We start from the raw sequence: 18,287 nt of genomic DNA on the forward strand, positions 1-18,287 counted from the left end.
AACGAGAACACTGACAGCGGTAAAACTTTGTCACTTACTAAATGATGACCTAAAAAAAAAGGAAAAGAAAAGCAACAGGTAGAATTCTATGGTCTGTATTGTCTGTCTACACATTCACTATACATACTTGTGTAGAGTAGCTCCAGATGTAGAAATACATCAGCATGTTGATCCCCCGAACAGATAAGGCCATTTGTGCATAAATGAAGATCTACAAAAGGACACTTTACAATTCCCAATAGATGCATCGTCATAATTCCTAACTTTACTCTTTTCTATTTTTCCTGGGAGAAACTGTCCCTCAAATCCAAGACTGGATTAACCAAGCGGACAAAGTGGGCCCCAGAACCCCAGTCTACTGTTTCTCAGCTGGTTTGTACTAATATGCACTGTGTACAGCATATTATCACCTGATCTGAGCTTTAAGGTGGGTCCTGCAAATCTAGTTTTAAAACCTTCATTATTTCAGGTTTGTGCTTACATATTGGATCTTCCTGAAATAATGTAATGAATCAAATCACCTAAAAGCAGATATGGGGGCTGGTACAATGAATGCTGGAATGCTGGACCCTCAGAGCGAATGCTTCCTGTTGACCTGAGAAATATTTACCTTCAGGAGACACAAACTGCCTGAACATGTCAGACAGATGGAGAGCAGCTCCAGACCTGTTACTCTGAGGTGAAAGGATCAGACGCATTTTTTCAAATACTCAGGTTTGAAATCTGTTTTCTGTTGCTTAAATGAATTTATAACCAAAATAATGTAAAATTGTGTGTAAAGTGAATTACTAATGTACAAAACATACATTATATCAAATGTTTATTATTTATATGGCTTATTATACTCAACATGGAACAGAGCGCTACAAACAAATGTACAAAAATAAATACCCATCTCAATTGACAAAAAGATCCAATCTCTGATTGTATGTATAATATTAACTGCAGTGAAACAAAAAGCTTAGAGAATCACACAACAAAACATAAACGAAAATGTGTTAAAACAACAAAAAAGAAAAAAATCAGCATCCAGGTAACTTACCTGATGCTGATTTTTTTCTCCTCCTTAGTGGAGATTGACATTAAGAAAAACTTAAAAAGAAAAACTTATCTTGCTCTTCTTTTGTATTATTTATTTCTTGGTTATTTTATTTTATTTCTTATTGTATTATTTAAACCTTTTAGCAAGCTCTGGGGAGGGATGCACAAGAATTCCAGTGCACATGTACTGCAATGCATATGTGCAAATGGCAAAAAATTCCATTCTATTCTATTCTAAACCAAGTGTGTGCTGTGTGGGAATTTCGGCTCTTTTAAGAGAGCTGGTTCTTATGGCTCGGCTCACTAAAATGAGCCGGCTCTTCCGGCTCCTCTGATTTTCATTCATTCATTCATTCATTCATTCATTCATTTTCTACCGCTTAATCCTCTGTCAGGGTCGCGGGGGAGCTGGAGCTTATCCCAGCTGCCTATGGGCGAGAGGCGGGGTACACGCTGGACTGGTCGCCAGTCAATCGCAGGGCTGACACACAAAGACAGACAACCACACACGCACACACTCACACCTACGGGCAATTTTAGAGTAGCCAATTAACCTATCCCATGCATGTTTTTGGTATTGTGGGAGGAAGCCGGAGTACCCGGAGAGAACCCACGCAGGCACAGGGAGAACATGCAAACTCCACACAGAAGGGCCCACACCGGGATTCGAACCCTCTTGCTGTGAGGCGGCAGTGCTAACCACTGCACCACCGTGTCCTCTGATTTTTTGTTGCTTAAATTAATTTATTACCAAAATAATGTAAATTGATGTGTAAAATGAATTACTAATGTACAAAACATACTGTTATAGGAGTGGCATGTCCCTTTAAGAAGCTGGGCAGTGTGTGTGCGTGTGCGCGCGCGCGTGTACGGGAGGAAGATGTATGTAGGAGAGGAGTTGAAGTTGAGCAAGTTGCGAGCGGCTTTAAGCGGATTTAATACAGTAAACGGAAGAGTAACAATAAAGCTGAAGCCCTTCCAAGTGAACTGAAGACTCCCGGCTCCTCTTTGGAGTTCTCCTGTTGCGTGAGGGGTGGGGTTAACCACGAGCAGATACCGCTGATCTCTTAAGCTTTTCACGGCTCCTCTGTGCACTCGGACCACGGTCGGGGAGCTGAGCAGAAACGGTTAACAATACATTATTATCAGATATATATTATTTATATGGCTTATCGTATATACTGTGTTGACTGTGCAGGTTGTCAGCTCCGACCGTTCACTTCAAAGAGCCGGCCCCAAGAGCAGTTTCGTTCGCGACCGAGACATCTTTAACCTCCATTACTGTTTGTATCTCCACAGTGCTGCACCAGAGCGGCTAACGGGGACGTTGTCTGGTTTGACAGATACCGAAGTCTGTGTGGTCAAACAACGGCATGATGAACAGCGCAGGTAAGAGCTGAGACACACGACTGGAGACAGCATTACACGAGTCAGCAGACTGGTCGGAAACACCACCCAGCTGCTGCAGGACACACAGGCGGAGCTGCAGCTTGTCTGCGGGTCGTCTGAGACCCTCTGCAGACATTTTACTTAAAAAGGACACGGTCTCCTACTTCCGCGCTCTTTTAAACCTTTCTTTAGTTTCTCGGTGTAACTTTGGTCCAGGTTTAACTCTTCTAAGTGATTTAGATCTGATGTGGTGTTGGTAAACAGAAAATGGTGGATTCGCTCTTTATTTTCATATAAATTAATGTCTTGTATCTGCTTTTCAACCAAGTGAACGATTTATCGGGAATAATCATTTTTTTAAAATCCAAAAATGCCCTTATGAGGTGGTTTTGAGGGATTTGGTGATTACTTTGCTAGTAATTGGTGGATTTATAATGTGATAATGTGTCACTTTTATAAGTCCACTGATATTTCCAAGGTGATGGAACAAAATAAAGTAAATAATATACATATAGCAATGACCTCCTCCACTTCTCTCCATCTTCCTCTCCATCCGCCTCTGCATCTTTCTCTATGTGCTTTTTTCTTTTTTTTTTACCGTCCTCCTTTTTTTGTTTTCCACCTCTTCTGCTGGTGCCTCCTCCCCTCTCCACTTCTTCCTCTACTTCTTTACCTCCACTTCTTCTCCATTCCCTTTCCTTTGCCTACCACCTCCCCTCCATTCCTACCTCCTTTCTTCCTTCTTTATCCCCCTCCTCCGCTCCTCTCTCTTTCCTTTTCTCCTTTACCTCTTCTTTCTCTTTACACCCTCCTGTCCTCCCTTACATCTTTTTTCTCCCCTCCCTATCTTTTCTTCCTCACCTGTCCTGTCCTATCCTGTCCTTCTTAATCCCCCCCCCCCCCCCCCCCCCCCTTTTTTTTTTTTTAAACAAAGCATTCAAGTACCAGCTTGTCATTTTTGGCTGGCACTAAATGTGAAACATTTCAGATGATATCAGTTGAATGTCAAAAGTCACCTCTTTGCATGTGAAGACTCAGATCATGATGATTGCCACCTTTGATACTGTTACTGACCCTGAACACACACACACACACACACACACACATACACGCACTCACACACACTTGTGGGGGATGTGAAAGGTGTCATACAATGCTGGGAAATTTTCAGCATTTGCTATCAGCGTTAAAGGGATTTTTTTTCTAGAGTCGGAGTTAGTCATAGAAAGCTTTGATGCTGCGTCTCTCCCGTATTTCGCCAGATTTCTGTTGTGATGAAAGTCTAAACTCTAAGAGAAATCTTTCGCAAGGGGAAAGAGGTGTAACGGAATGAAACTGGTGTGAAATGTCAGCCAATCTGTGAAAAACATTTTCACTATGTGACTCACTGACAGTAACAGTGAGCTGTTACTGTCAGTGAGTCACATACCTGATGCCAACATGTATCTTCTAATAACCTCTTATGCATATGACCTCTCCTTAACTCATGACAGCCCCCTTAAAAATAGTTAAGAGTTAATGGAGCTGCAAAGGAGGATGAATTAATTTCTAGACTAGCTTAAACAAAACCTTAAATTTTTACTGCCTACATTTAATCAAAATGAAACTGGATTCTTGTAAACACCCCATATTTCTCAGTTTAAAGGTTTATTAGATTTGTGGTATTTCCCATTCTACAAATGGAGATCACCTAAGTAACCCTGTAGGCCATGAACAAGAGGCATGAAAAAAAAATCCCTAAAGAATTAGTTGTGCAATGCACTGGCTTGCTTACCTACCAAGAGTCCAGTGAGAAACAGTGATTCTAAAGCTCACTGATTTACACATTATATCTTGTTTGTTTGATCTGCACTAAAACCTGTAAAAGTGTAAAACAGTAATGTGCCAATGTATTTCTTGACTGGGATCAGGACACAGAACCAGGCTAGCTGTGACCAGCTACATTTACTGTACAGATGTGAGAGGGGTGTAAGTTCTCTCATCTAACTTGTGGCAAAACAGTGAAAGAGAGTATTTTCAAAAATGTTGAACTATTCTTTTAAAAGTCCTGTGTATCCACGCTCCACAGACTCAGGGTTTTTTTTCACTTTTTCATTTTCTGTTTCTTTTTGTTGTTTATATCAGCTGCATATCCACCTCCCTCCGCCCCCCCCGCCAATATGTTCAATAACGTGCCCGGCTACGAGGACATTATGGCAGGAGGAGGTAAGTGGCGTCGAAACAACAAGTCTTCACACCATATTCGTGTTGCTGCGGCTGCTAAAAAAAAGTGTTGCTGTTGCTGCAGGTGGTTATCTTCCCCCTCCTATGCCACTGGAGCCTGTAGCCCCTCCACAACCCGGCCCTACACCTGACAACTGGAGGTAAGACCTGACATTACCTGCCTCACTGAGCTGCTCATCAACCAGTAACAACCAGCCAGTCACAGCCAGCTGGATACTCATGTCGCTCTGTGCGTGTTGTGTGTTCTCTGTAGCATCCCATCTCTGTCAGAGGATGTGGCTCGTGAGGCGTTCAAGAGCTTCGCATCGTCTCATTGCTGCTACAGTAGCTCTCCGGCCGACGACGGAGTCATCACCAGCATGGAGCCGTACAACACCTACAGGGTGATCTGACGTTCACACTGTTGATGACGCTGTTGACAAACGGTGTTACTGTTGTTTTTGTTACTTATAGATGCTCCAGTCATGTTCTCTCGGTATCATCAGCTGACAGGATTATTACTGCTTCATGACTTAGACGTCAAATCTCCCCCTGGTATTAACCTGTGGCCTGTATCTGGATATAGTATCTATTTTTTGCTGCTTTGCAGGGCAGCAAAAAATTCTAGAACTAGATTGTAGACTATTCAGGATCTACACCCAATTATACAAACACCATAAATGTGTCTGATGTTTTCTGTCAAGATCCATTCATTATGTTTGAAGAAAATGTCACAGTGATAAAAGATTCCTGGATCTGCCCCTTTAACTGCAGCTGCTCCACAGTTTAATTGGTTCTTCGGAGGTCCAGGCTCCATGATCACAGGCGTTAGCATTTACAGCTGTCTTTTTTTCTCCTTGTGCTTGAGAATATGCATACAGAAACTTAAAACCTGTTTTAACTTGAGCACGTCCCTTCTACAAATTCAAATAAGAAAATATATTTGAACTTCGACACACAAGATATTGCATCTGATTCACTCAGTGTTCATAGAACCATAGCTACATTGCATAACTCTCCGTTTTAACATCTACACCAGCTGGTACGAGATCATGTTTCACTTGTGTGAACCAAAGCGTCTTTTTTCGCTGCCCATAACCGTAAGCAGTGACTGTGACTTCAGTTACCCCACCTGTCAGTGAAGTCTCCACCTTCACTGACAGCTTAACGTTAGCTTTGAGAGGCTTCAGCAGAGGTGGAGAATGACAGAATATGAGTGGTGGGGAAGATGGAAATATGCTGCAAACAATATAACACGGTAAACCACTAGCTTGCAAGTAGTCAAAGCAGTATTTCTACTACTGCTTCTGTCAGCTGCATGCAAGCCATGTCCACATGCCCACGCTTTTGACAGTTAACCGCTGTATTTATTTAGGTTTGTGGGGTGTGTGAGGTGTGGAAGAGAGAATTACTGGCTTTTTGAGGAAAAAGAGAATAACTTGTGTTGCAATAAACAATAGAAAAAAGGCACTGTAATAAAATATATGTATTACATGTACATATAATTTCTTAACTCAAAAAAGTGAATTTATCGTAGGGCTACTCTGTAAGAACCACTGCTGGCGAAAACCAACAAACCCCAAGTGGTTCTCACACAGAATTCCATTCCTAAATTGCAGCCAGCTCTTTTCCCGCAGCTGTTCCTCCATCTGTTTGTTGATGTCGTCATCATAAACCGGAAGCTTTATAGGTCTGCATGAGCAGCGCTGGGGCGATTCTGATGTTAGCATTTAGCTTAAAGCACCCCTTTGAGCACCCCTTTGCTACAGTACAGCTTTACAAAGCAGCTAGTGTGACAATAGACTCTTAGTCTTGTTAAATAAAGTTTTGTCAGGGAAGATAGACTGCCTCCTACCCGTGGCTTTTTGAGGCAGAATCAGATGACCTTTAAGCTTGTTGCATTGTTTCATTTCTTAGGAATGTGTTCAAACTGTACAGATTCCATTCACACTTGCCAGGACCTGATCACAGCGTGAATTAGGCCTCCTCCAGATGTGATCTGGACAATCTGAACACATTCTACTGCCTTTACACCTGCATTAAGAGGAGTTTTCCTGATCCAGATCAAGCATCCTGATGCAGATCACTTGTCAATACCAGGTGGAAATGGGGGCTCTGTTGTCCCTCCATGTTCTACATGTTAACAACAGGATGTGCCCACACACAGCATCTGGCATGACTGTTTCACAAGTTTATAAACACCTAACTTTCGTCACACTGATGACTCTCGCATGACTGTTGTAATCTCTGAGACTTTCATGCGATTGTGTGTTGGGCTCTGAGCGCTTGCCAAAACACAGGTGACGAGCTCTCCGTACATCAGATCCAGACTCTGAGTTTACACCGTAGACAAACAAAACTAAGATTCACCCAGAAATAATCCTCAAAAATCCATTTTTCATTTACAGAAGAGCTTCTCTGTTAGCTCGTAGCACGCCAACACCTCTCCAAATGTCAGTCAGTCGTACTGATCTGCTAAATGTTAAATCTAAATCAAGTCATCTGTATGAATTTGTTTATTTACTTGGATAATGACGTGATTTGGGTCTGTTCTGTAGTACCGGCTGGAGACATTTGTTGAGTCCAGATCAACTGAGTGGGCCCACAAACCTTATGAAGGTACATGCACACACACACACGCACACGCACACACACCCCTAAGTTCAACCTGCACTTAATTCAGAGCTGAAAAGCTCTATGATTGCTTCCTTAACATTACATAATTGATTTACATGTAGTAAGTGTAAACCAATGGGTTACATAAATTATGGAGATGCTAAATAAACAGTAAATTTTCACTTCTGAAGATTTACTGTTTTACATGTAGTTTAAGGGTCTTTAACCCGAAAACCAAGTCTGGACCTTGAAACAGCACTTCTCCAACAGGAGCATAGCAGTGGAACTAAGGCACCAGCATAGGGAGGGTCCTCACAAAGTATAAGATGTCTCTCTTGTGTGGCTGACAGGTGAAGTGGCTGACTTCTACACCCAGCCCGCCCCCCGGCCCTGGGAGGTCCAGGCCACGGCCCCCAACCTCTTCACTGATCACACGCAGAAGATTCGGGTGCCCTTCACCTCCACCATCAAGGTGATTGGTTAACTGGAACTGTCCGTCAAAGATCACTTTGTTGCTATTGTTACTTGCTGTTTAATTTACCTTGAGTTATGATTTAGAATGGATATGTCACTGTTCGCCAGAAAGCCAGTCAGAAAGCAGAATTCTCTGTTAAGATAAGATAAGATAAGATAAAAATACTTTATTGATCCCAAACTGGGAAATTCAACTGTTATAGCAGCCGTGTACAGGTAATAAACACAATAGTACAATGGTCACAAGTACAAAAAATAAGGAGATTTGCCCTACATAAATCTGCAGTAAAAAAAAAAAAAGCTAAATAAAGCTAAGTATAAGTAACAGTCAGCGGTAACAATAAGTTAAGTTTGTGAAACCAGAGTACAAATGTACAAAGTAGTACAATGAATTCTCCAGAATGTGCATAGTAGCAAGTCAGTGCACCAAAACAGTCGAGTAGTATGGATGTGCAAATATAAGAAGAATAAGAGTGCAGGATAAATAAGTATATAAACAACAATGAAACAATAAAAACTATACCACTGTAATATGACTGTGCAATATGAGAGGAATAAGAGTGCAGAATGAAATATTCTTATAAACAGCTATGGAACTATAAGAACTGTAAAAACTATAGAACAGTAATATGAATGTGCAAAATAAGATGAATAGGAGTGCAAGATAAAAAATTGTTATAAATAACTATGAAAACTATTAAGACTGTAAAACTGTAGGACAGTAATATGAATGTGCAAGAATAAAAATGAATAAGAGTGCAGGATGAAATACAGTTGTAAACAAGGTTAAGGTGCATAATCATCATAACAGCAATAACACAGGTTATCTCTGGCACAGGGGTGATGAGTTATACAGTCCTATAGCATGTGGCAGGAATGATTTCCTGTAGCGGTTCCTATGACAGCGAAGCTGTCTGAGCCTTTTGGAGAAGGCGCTCCGCTGTCCGTCCAGTACAGGATGGAGAGGGTGGTCAGGGTTATCCATGATGGATAACAGTTTGTTCAGAGTCCTCCTCTCCATCACTGCTTCAAAAGAGTCCTGTTTGCAGCCAATGACAGAGCCAGCCTTCCTGATCAGTTTGTTCAGTCTGTTGGTGTCATTGGCTGAGATGCTGCCCCCCCAGCAGACCACAGAGGAGAACAGAGTACTGGCCACAACAGACTGGTAAAAGATTTCCAGCATCTTGCTGCACACGTTGAACGACCTCAGCTTCCTCAGGAAGTAGAGTCTGCTGCAGGCCTTCTTGTACACAGCTGTGCTGTTGGTCTTCCAGTTCAGTCCGTTGTCGATAGTCACTCCCAGGTACTTGTACTCCTCCACAGCAGCTACGTCTCTGCCCTGGATGCTGAGGGGCTGAGGAGCTGATCCCTTCCTTCTGAAGTCTATCACCATCTCCTTGGTCTTGTCCACATTCAGCAGCAGGTGATTCACTCCCGCCCACTCTACAAATCCGTCCACCAGCCGCCTGTACTCCCCCTCCTGTCCGTCCCTTATACACCCGACAACAGCAGAGTCATCAGAGAATTTCTGAAGATGGCACGACTCTGAGTTGTACTGAAAGTCACTGGTGTATAAGGTGAACAGGAAAGGAGAGAGCACAGTGCCCTGAGGGGCTCCCACACCACTCACCACCACATCAGACAGGACACTGCCCAGCCGGACAAACTGTGGCCTGTCTGACAAGTAGTCAGTGATCCAGGAGACAGAGGACTCACTGACACCCATCAGCCGCAGCTTCTCACCCAGCAACAGAGGCTGGATGGTGTTGAAGGCACTGGAGAAATCAAAGAAAGTGATTCTCACAGTGCCTCCACCTCCATCCAGGTGTGAGTGAGCACGCTGCAGCAGATAGATGACAGCATCGTCCACCCCAAGGCGTGGCTGATAGGCGAACTGCAAGGGGTCAAGAGAAGACTTCACCTGCGGCCTCAGGTGGGCCAACACCAGCCTCTCCAGCACCTTCATCACATGTGATGTGAGCGCAACTGGACGGTAATCACTGAGGCCGGATGGAGAAGACTTCTTGGGGACAGGAACCAGGCAGGAGGTCTTCCAGAGGTGTGGCACCCTCTCCAGACTGAGGCTCAGGTTGAAGAGGTGCTGGAAGACTGCAGACAGCGGGCTGGCACAGGTCCTCAGGATCCTGGGGCTGATGCCGTCCGGACCAGGGGCTTTGTGCAGGTTGACCTTCTCCAGCTGTCTCCTCACCTGCCAGGTTTCCAGCGTTAAGGAGGGGGGTGGGGTCAGGGCAGGGGGAGGGGTGATGGTTTCAGTCCAGTCCGGTGAGCTCACTGAAGAGGGGGGAGGGAGGGGCGGTGAGGGGGCAGGGGGGGGAGGGAGGGGCGGTGAGGGGGTGGGAGCAGGAGGGGGGAGGTGTGGGGGTGGTGGGGGAAGGGTGGAGGAGACCTGGGCCGTTTGAGAGCTGAATCTGTTGAAAAAGGTGTTCAGCTCATCAGCTCTCTCCCTGCTGCCTTCAGTCAGCCTGCTCCTCCCCCCACATCCTGTGATCTTCTTCATTCCAGACCACACCTCCCTCATGTTGTTCTGCTGGAGCTTGGCCTCCAGCTTCCTCCTGTAGGTGTCCTTGTTCTCCCTCAACTTGTCCCTGAGTTGGTGCTGCACCCTCCTCATCTCCTCTCTGTCTCCAGACCTGAAGGCCCTCTTCTTCTGGTTCAGCAGGGCCTTCAGGTCACTGGTTACCCACGGCTTGTTGTTAGGGTAACACCGGACAGTCCTGGATTGCACAACAGTGTCCTCACAGAACTTAATGTAGTCTGTGATGCAGTCTGTCATGCTGTTGATGTCCTCTCCATGAGGCAGGCAGAGCGCGTCCCAGTCTGTACTCTCAAAGCAGTCCTTCAGGGCCTCCTCAGCCTCCTGTGTCCACCTCCTCACACTCCTTTTGGACACAGGCGTCCTCCTGACCATAGAGACATACTTAGGAGACAGCAAGACCAGGTTGTGGTCAGACCTGCCAAGGGGGGGGGGGGCAGTGGCACTGTATGCTTCCTGTGCATTAGCATACAATAAGTCCAGAGTCTTGTTTTCACGGGTGGGGCAGTCTACATACTGTGTAAAGTCCGTGAAAGTTCTGTCCATGTTCACGTGATTAAAGTCCCCAGTAATCACAATGAACGCGTTTGGCTGTTGAGTCTGTAGCCGAGATACTGTGTGGCTGATGACGTCAGCGGCAGCCTCCGCATCAGCTGATGGAGGAATGTAAACAGAGACCACAATGGCGGACGATAGCTCTCTTGGTAAATAATAGGGCCGGAGTCCCACAGCTAAAAGTTCCACATTCGGGCTACAGAGACGCTCTTTAACTCGGACATGTCCGGGATTGCACCAACGTTCGTTCACATAAAGCACAATCCCTCCTCCCTTCTTCTTACCGGAGTCAATCACGTCTCTGTCCGCCCTCACGGTCACAAAGCCAGGTAGAGCAACGCTGGTGTCCGGGATGTGTGAGTGCAGCCATGACTCCGTGAAACAAAGCAAACTGCACCCGCGGTAATCCCTCTGGGTCTTGATCAGCGCCGCCAGCTCGTCAGTCTTATTAGCCAGAGAGCGTACATTCCCCATAATGATCGAAGGGACAGCAGGCCTGTGTCTCCATTTCCTTGCCTTCACCTGGACTCCGGCTCTACATCCACGCCGTCTCCTCCGTAACTCCTTCGGGATTTCGTGCCGTATTCCCTGCGGCAGCCCAGGTTTACTCAGCGCTAGCAACTGGTCGCGAGAGTAAACAATGGGGCCCCCGCACCGCGTGTTACACTCCATTACAAAGTAACGAGAGTAGCAGCAAAAGTGAAAAGAAAGAGCCTGGAGCACACAAAAACCAAGCAATCCTTTTGGTGTTTGCAATAAATAAAGAAATACTATAAAAAAAATAAGACTATACTAAATACAAAGTAAAGGTAAAAGACACCAAGTACGACCGGAGCTGCTGTAACAGGCGTCCGCCTCCTGGGGGTGCGGCGCCATGTTGCCATGGTAAATTTAGTAAAGAGTCTGAATTATCCTGGGAGACCTTGAGGAGGTTTTCAGGGTCCTTGAGACACTTAAAATCGTCCCTAATAAGATTCCAAAAGTCCTTGGAGATGTTTTATGGGTCCATCTTTAGGAGAGCTCAGGGTTTCCAGAAGTCACTGAGATTGTTCCATAGGACCTTGAAAGGAGCGCTTGAACAAATTCCAGGAGTCCTTAAAGCTGGTATAAAGGCCACTGTGGTGGTTCAGTGAGGCCTTGCAGAGTTTCCAGGGGTCCAGACTTAGAGAGGTTCTTTAAGAGGTTCAAATAGTGCTTGAGGAGGTTCCATAGGGCATCCATCAAAGGACTTCCACAGCCCCTTGAAGATGATCCAGAAGTGTTTGAGTTTCAGAGACTGTTGGCCTTCCAGAAGTCCCTGAGGTTAAGGTACAAGAAATTCTTCAAGAGATTCCAGTAGGCCTGGAAAATCCTCTTGGGGGGGGGGCTTGCCTTCCTTGCCATGCAGTCGTCGAGGAGGTTATTTGGGTCTTTGGAGGAGGTTCTAGAAGGAGGTTTTATGAGGAAATTCAAGGGATCGTGAGTGAGTTAGCTGCTAATGTAAGCTCTGCTTTAGAACAGAAGTTGGACTGTCGACCTGAGCTGGTGATGTCATTTTTAACTGTCTGTCTCTGTCTGTCTGTCTGTCCGTCTGTCCGTCTGTCTGTCTGTAGGACTGCCACGACTGCCATGGCAAAGGGACAATCCCATGTGAGGAGTGCCATGGAGATGGATACGTAAGTAGACTGTCAATCAGTCACTTAAAAAGTTAAAAATAAAAAAATACATAATTGCTGTTTACTTAACAGATCTACAACAAAATTAAAGACAGGAAAAGTTGGATAGAAGCTGAGAATGTAGTAGATTAATGCACATAAAACAATTTAAATGTGGATTTAAAACTAAAGAAGACATTCTCCATGTTAACATTCTTGTGTCTGTGTGTGTCTGTAGAAATCGTGCTGGGTTTGTAACGGCTCTGGGACGAGGGGCACTGAGAACTGCACTCGCTGTAATGCTACAGGAAAAGAGAGGTACTGCAGGGGGAGTGGGAAAAATCAGAAAATAAATCTATTTTTGGTTGCACATACATGTTACCTCACACCCGTTTTATCACCTAATGACCCCTCAGACTTGTTTTAACATCCCTGACCTTGAAGTTGTAATTCTTGACTCTTGGCTGACAAATAAAACCGGGGTCGGGATCCTTGATATCAATACCAATATTGTGACTTTTTTATTGTTAAAAGCAGCTCATGTACTATCATGTAGGCTACTTCTGAATATATTTTAATCACCACTAAATAATTTGCCCAAAATTTGTCAGAAAATACTGTACTAGAATACTTCATAGAAGATAGAACCTTCTGAAAGTTGATTTTCAATGAAATGGCTCTCTGGAAGGAAGGAAATCAGTCTAAAAAACTGATGAATAATTTAAAATAGGATCAGCAGGATATGAAGTTAACAGCATTCAGATTTAATGAACTAAAACAAGAAAAACCACAGTATGGTCCTTTTAAAAATGGATTAGACCATTGTGACGTATGTGTGTGCGTGTGTGTAGGTGTACAACATGTGACGGTCAGGGAACGAAAAAGTGCAAAACCTGTGAAGGGAAACGACAACTGCTGACATTCATCGAACTCAAAGTGGAGTGGTGAGTATTGAAATCACAAGTGTGGGTCCTTTAGCAAATTCAGATGGTGATTGAAGAGTTTACACTGATCCTTGAATGGTTTCCCAGGGCCCCAGAGAAGTTTCAAATGGTCCTTAATGAGGTTGCAGAGGTCCTTGAGGAGGTTCCCTGAGTCAGTGAAGATGTTTCAGTGATATTGGAAGAAATTTCAGTGGTTCTTGAAGTTCTGATGAGGATGACCAATAATCACATGTTCCATGTGATTATTGTAAAAGAGGGCCAGCCCTACAGTAAGAGTGAAACAGAACGAGGGGAAGTGAAAGATAATTATATCCAGCTCAGCGAGTTTTAGTGTTTCTTAGGAATATCAGCAAAGGGTTTCCCTTCCCCTGATTCTAGTTAGGTCTCCTCTGCATAAAGGAAGTGAACTTCACCAACAACAGTTTAATGGGGCCTTAAGGAGCTCCCAGGGGTCGCTGTTATTGTCCTTTATGATGTTTCTTGGGTCCTTGAGGGTTTTTACATAGTCCTTAAGAAGGTTCAAATAGTCCTTGAGGAGGTTCTTTGACAGGGTGCCAGAGGTCATTGCGGAGGTTCCCTGAGTCCTTGGAGAAGGCATTTCAGGAGCCTTAAAAAGCTTCAAGGGCAATCGGTAGTCCTAGAACATGGGTTGTCAAACTTGGGGTCTAGCCACCCTGGGGACACAGAGACACTGCAAGAGTTATATGGATGACAAAGGAAAATTATGGAGTGAAACTAAACTGAATGAATATGATTTTTTAAATTTTTATGGCTTCTGAAGTGGAGCATGCCAGAAAATGTTCGAGAACCGCTTTCCTGGAGGATGTTATAGCTTTGACGAGGTTCCCGAGAGTCCTTAAGAAGGTTCATATGGTCCTTGAAGAGATTGTAGAGGTCCTTGAAGGTGGTCCTTGAGGGTGTTCTACAACTGATATTACATCTGAGCACAGATCTGACATAGTGGACTGAAAAAGCAGCACACACGCAGAACCTGATACTGGAGGATTTTGGTGGACAGTGGTCTTGTCATGGATAACACTTTGGTGCCCCCTGGTTGCATCAAAATAAAACTGCATAATGTCAATTTAAATTGATACAAATTTCTACTTTATGCTGTTTACAATTTTTACAAACAGATGAAATCATATACAGTGTGTGTGTGTGTGTGTATCTTTACACAGTTAACATGGGTAAACAACACTTTTGGCCTCATCTGTGTTTATGTGGATGAATGTGTTTGTGAATGTATGTGTGTATCTGTGTGTTTAGGATCAACCATGTGGAGGACCACGTGGTGGAGCAGAACTCTGGTCTGAGGGTTGATGAGCTTCGCTCAGTGAGCGGGAAGGAGCTGTTCAAGAATAACCAGTACCTGGTACACACACACACACACACACACACTCAAAAACTTGTGTTGTGCGTAGTACTGTGTGTTAGTATCTGTGTCTGTCTCCTCCCAGCTCTACCCGTTGCTCGGGTTCCCAAACCCGGCCATTTCTGAGGCCTCCGAGCGTCTGATCAAGGACCACCAAAGCAAGTACTCCCAGACCTCCAGGATCCTACAGCAGGTAGGCCAGCACACCGCTTGAGAGCAAACCATAGCTGAAAAAGAGATCATCCCTTACCTTTGACAACAGCACAAACTACAGCCTCCAAAATGAGCATCGGTCTTAATTAATACTTCTTTAAAACTGTTCCTACAAAAACAGAACATAACTTCATGAAAGGAGGAATTATTGTTTGAAGGCTGTTTCCCCCTGCTTCCAGTGTTTATGCTAAGCTAGGCTAACCACATCCTGACTCTTATGTAACACACAGACATGAGATTGAAACTGCTCCTTTAAAACTTCTGTCTCCCTCTCTCTCTGTCTCCCCCTCACTCAGAGGCAGACGGTTGAGTTGATCCCCATCACCAGGGTGAACTATAAGTGGAAGGGCGACTCCCATGTCTACTTTGTCTACGGCAACGAGCACCAAGTCAGCGCTGACAACTACCCTGCCACCTGCTGCTGTGTCATCCTGTAGACACACACGCACACGCACGCACGCACACACACACACACAGAAATAGTCCAATTAGTGAAATTGTTGTGACTAATCAAAGCGATGTTTTCAGATATATGGTAAACAAAGAAGAAATCACATCAGAATGTCACCACAATAACCGTACCATGGACGATTTTCTGTTAACAATAGAACAACTTACAGTGAACAGTTTACTTAAAACACATGCTGATATGTGCCATTCAATGACCTCAGTATTGAACGGAACAATACCTTAAGGAGCCTTAAGAAAAGAGCAAATGCATGAAATATGTGGCATGACAGGTAAAAGTTATAAAGCATGAGAAGCAGCAAAGAAAAAAGATCTCTGGCAGATGAATATATAATATGTGCTATATAATTATTTTTGTAATTATATGCATTTTATAGACAAACACCAGAATCCAGTTCGCCTGGTTTCTACCTGTGTCTGTCTTTTGTGGTTTAATGTTTCGTGACGGTAGAAACCACTTGAGTCTTTTATCTGTGGAGAGAGAGAGAGAGAGAGAGGTTTCATCTCAAACAGATCAGGATTTTCTGTCTGCAAAATCTTAGTAGTCTGATATTCTGATAAAGGCCAGAAAGTGTTGAAGCAAAATTCATTTGTATGTCTGTGTAAATACTTGATCCTCGAAGCTTGGTGCTGTACCACTGTAGCCAGTGAACTAACCGTTTGTGCCCCTCATGTATAAATCCGGAGCAACAGTGTCAGTAATTGCTATTGCTCAACTGCAAAAATTGTTGTCAGTGTGCACCAAACCCTGCAGGTGCCACAAAACTTTGTTGATTTAAATGCTGCCATGACTGTGAGTGAGTTTAGTCACTCTTTTTCAGGTTTACATATTTACATGTTAAGTAAATGTCTGTCCCTTCACCTGGACAGGCTGAATGACATTATCGACAGTATATGCTTAATTTTCTACACATAAATATATCTGTATAAATAATCTACCTGTTGTCGCCTTCAGATGTTTAATGATGACTAACAAAACTCACCAAAGTGTTGAAACAGTATTCCTAAAGAAATCAAGATGTCACCAAAATAACCTTAGTTATTTGTTACTGCTAAGCTCGGAGTGTCTTCTGACCTGCACAAAGTCCGTGCTTTCTGTGTGCTTTTCTCTCTGACTTTAATTGTCAGCTAATCCCCTGACAGCCTGCAAGCTGCAGTGCTGAAAGATATTCTGGGCAGGAAGAAAGGAAGAAGGAAATATGGCTATTGTGCCCTAGAGAGAGTTGGAGACAGAAACGGACTGTAGAGCAGGAACAGAAAAGAGTTCTTTTCACTCGTATCTCTTCAAGCACTACCAGTGACTCAGACAAAACTTTGCTTTTCTTTCTTTCTTTAAGAAGCATGGAAAACAACAGATCATCATAGAGGAAAACAAACAAGTGTGCTGTTTCATCTCAATTTTTCAGTTTTGTAATTTCGGCTCAGACGTGCCTGTAAAATCTTGCAATAATGCTGTGGTTGTAATTCTGTGAAGATGACCTAACACAGAGAACAAGGCTAATGATAACTGACACACAGGCCTCTCAAATCTCAACAATGTGTCATGTGGCCCTGTGCATGAACCATGGATATATCATAATAACTGGATACCGGACTCAAACATGCCGCCCACTCACCTGAATGAAACTTGCGTGCCTGGCACACAAGCCAGCAAAAATATAGAGTCCATGCCACTTTACTTGTTTTGTTTTTTAAAAATATATCAGTGTTAAACATTTCAGCAGTCGATTCTAAGATCTCAAAACAGAAGTGATGCTTCTGGAATGTGAATGTGCTGGAATGCCTCTTTATCTGCAGTCTACATGCCTTAAACACAACACTGTGAGGAATAAACATCTCTACTATTAAGCTTATGTACCTGACAATATTATCACTCTTTTAGTACTCAATAATATTCTATAGTTGTTGTGGATAATCAGTTTTATGTCACAGCTGAAAATAAACTCTGATACTCACCTCTTTTTGTCGCATCTGTTTACAAGCCCAAAGGTGTACATTCACATTAGTACATTAGAAGCTCTGTCCTTTTGATTTGTTAGATTTGGGGAAGTTGATACTCCTGCAGCCTCAGCCAAAGTTAGCCAAGATAGCTTGCCAAACACACAAGTTAGTTTGTCTGTCAACAGTGTTTTCATTCAGCTACCACAAGACAAATCAAACACTGGCTCTAGAGAGGGCCTTTCCTGTTTTTTACGTCCTCCTACATGCTTGGAAAGTGAGGGTTAAGTGAGGGGTATTCAGTTGGTTGCAATCAGCTTCACCACAAGATGCCACTAAATCCATCCTGCAAAATAACAGATTTTTTTTCTCTTTTTTTGCCACTTGGGAGCTGCAGAAACCAGTTGTGGACACAGCAATAATATGTCAGCACCTTTTACGCTTATATGAGAAACATATCAGCAAACCAATGCTGATTTCCCGACCAATATTCACTCTCTTTTAGCTCTGTTTTTGGTTTCCACCAACTCATTTTGGACATATCTGTCTCTTTAGCTGCTAAATGCTCCACGTTCACCAGCTTGTCACTAAGTTTGTCTGCTGTTCTTAGCAGGTAGTGTACTGTGGGTTTTTAGAGCTTTTTTTTTTTTTAATGAAAACTAGTGCCTGCTGTTGCTGAAAACTGTTCAGAGAATGGTAAGGAGTGAATCAAAACAGTAGATTTTCATAGTGGACAAACAATGAGCTCAAATTCACTATACATTTCTGTGAAGATGAACAGAGCTGCAAATTCAGGCAATAATTTCTCTGTAGGTTCATCACACATCAAACCTTTCACACTGTTGCACTGTTTTCACATTATTTGACACATTGTGAGTTTAAAA

The 18,287-nt window shown here is 43.6% G+C and overlaps 1 protein-coding gene across 1 annotated transcript; it reads left to right on the forward strand.

Moving 5' to 3' along the window:
• The first annotated feature begins 1,894 nt into the window (after positions 1 to 1,894).
• On the forward strand, positions 1,895 to 17,420 carry LOC121179104 (protein SSUH2 homolog). Its single transcript, XM_041033733.1, has 13 exons — positions 1,895 to 2,168; positions 2,341 to 2,430; positions 4,555 to 4,635; positions 4,718 to 4,793; positions 4,907 to 5,036; positions 7,191 to 7,251; positions 7,599 to 7,720; positions 12,424 to 12,486; positions 12,704 to 12,783; positions 13,317 to 13,409; positions 14,679 to 14,784; positions 14,870 to 14,977; positions 15,294 to 17,420. The coding sequence occupies exons 2-13, from the start codon at positions 2,415 to 2,417 to the stop codon at positions 15,432 to 15,434; spliced, it is 1,077 nt and encodes a 358-aa protein (XP_040889667.1). The 5' UTR covers positions 1,895 to 2,168; positions 2,341 to 2,414; the 3' UTR covers positions 15,435 to 17,420.
• The last annotated feature ends 867 nt before the right edge of the window (positions 17,421 to 18,287 follow it).

The sequence above is a fragment of the Toxotes jaculatrix genome, chromosome 3 (genome assembly GCF_017976425.1).
Source record: "Toxotes jaculatrix isolate fToxJac2 chromosome 3, fToxJac2.pri, whole genome shotgun sequence".
In the NCBI taxonomy this organism is placed as follows: domain Eukaryota; kingdom Metazoa; phylum Chordata; class Actinopteri; family Toxotidae; genus Toxotes; species Toxotes jaculatrix.

Bases quoted from the DNA above. Each gene is read 5' to 3' on its own strand.
- LOC121179104 (XM_041033733.1), top strand. The intron at 12,487-12,703 runs GTAAGTAGACTG...GTGTGTCTGTAG, and splicing joins AGTGCCATGGAGATGGATAC to AAATCGTGCTGGGTTTGTAA. The intron at 14,978-15,293 runs GTAGGCCAGCAC...CCCCTCACTCAG, and splicing joins CCTCCAGGATCCTACAGCAG to AGGCAGACGGTTGAGTTGAT.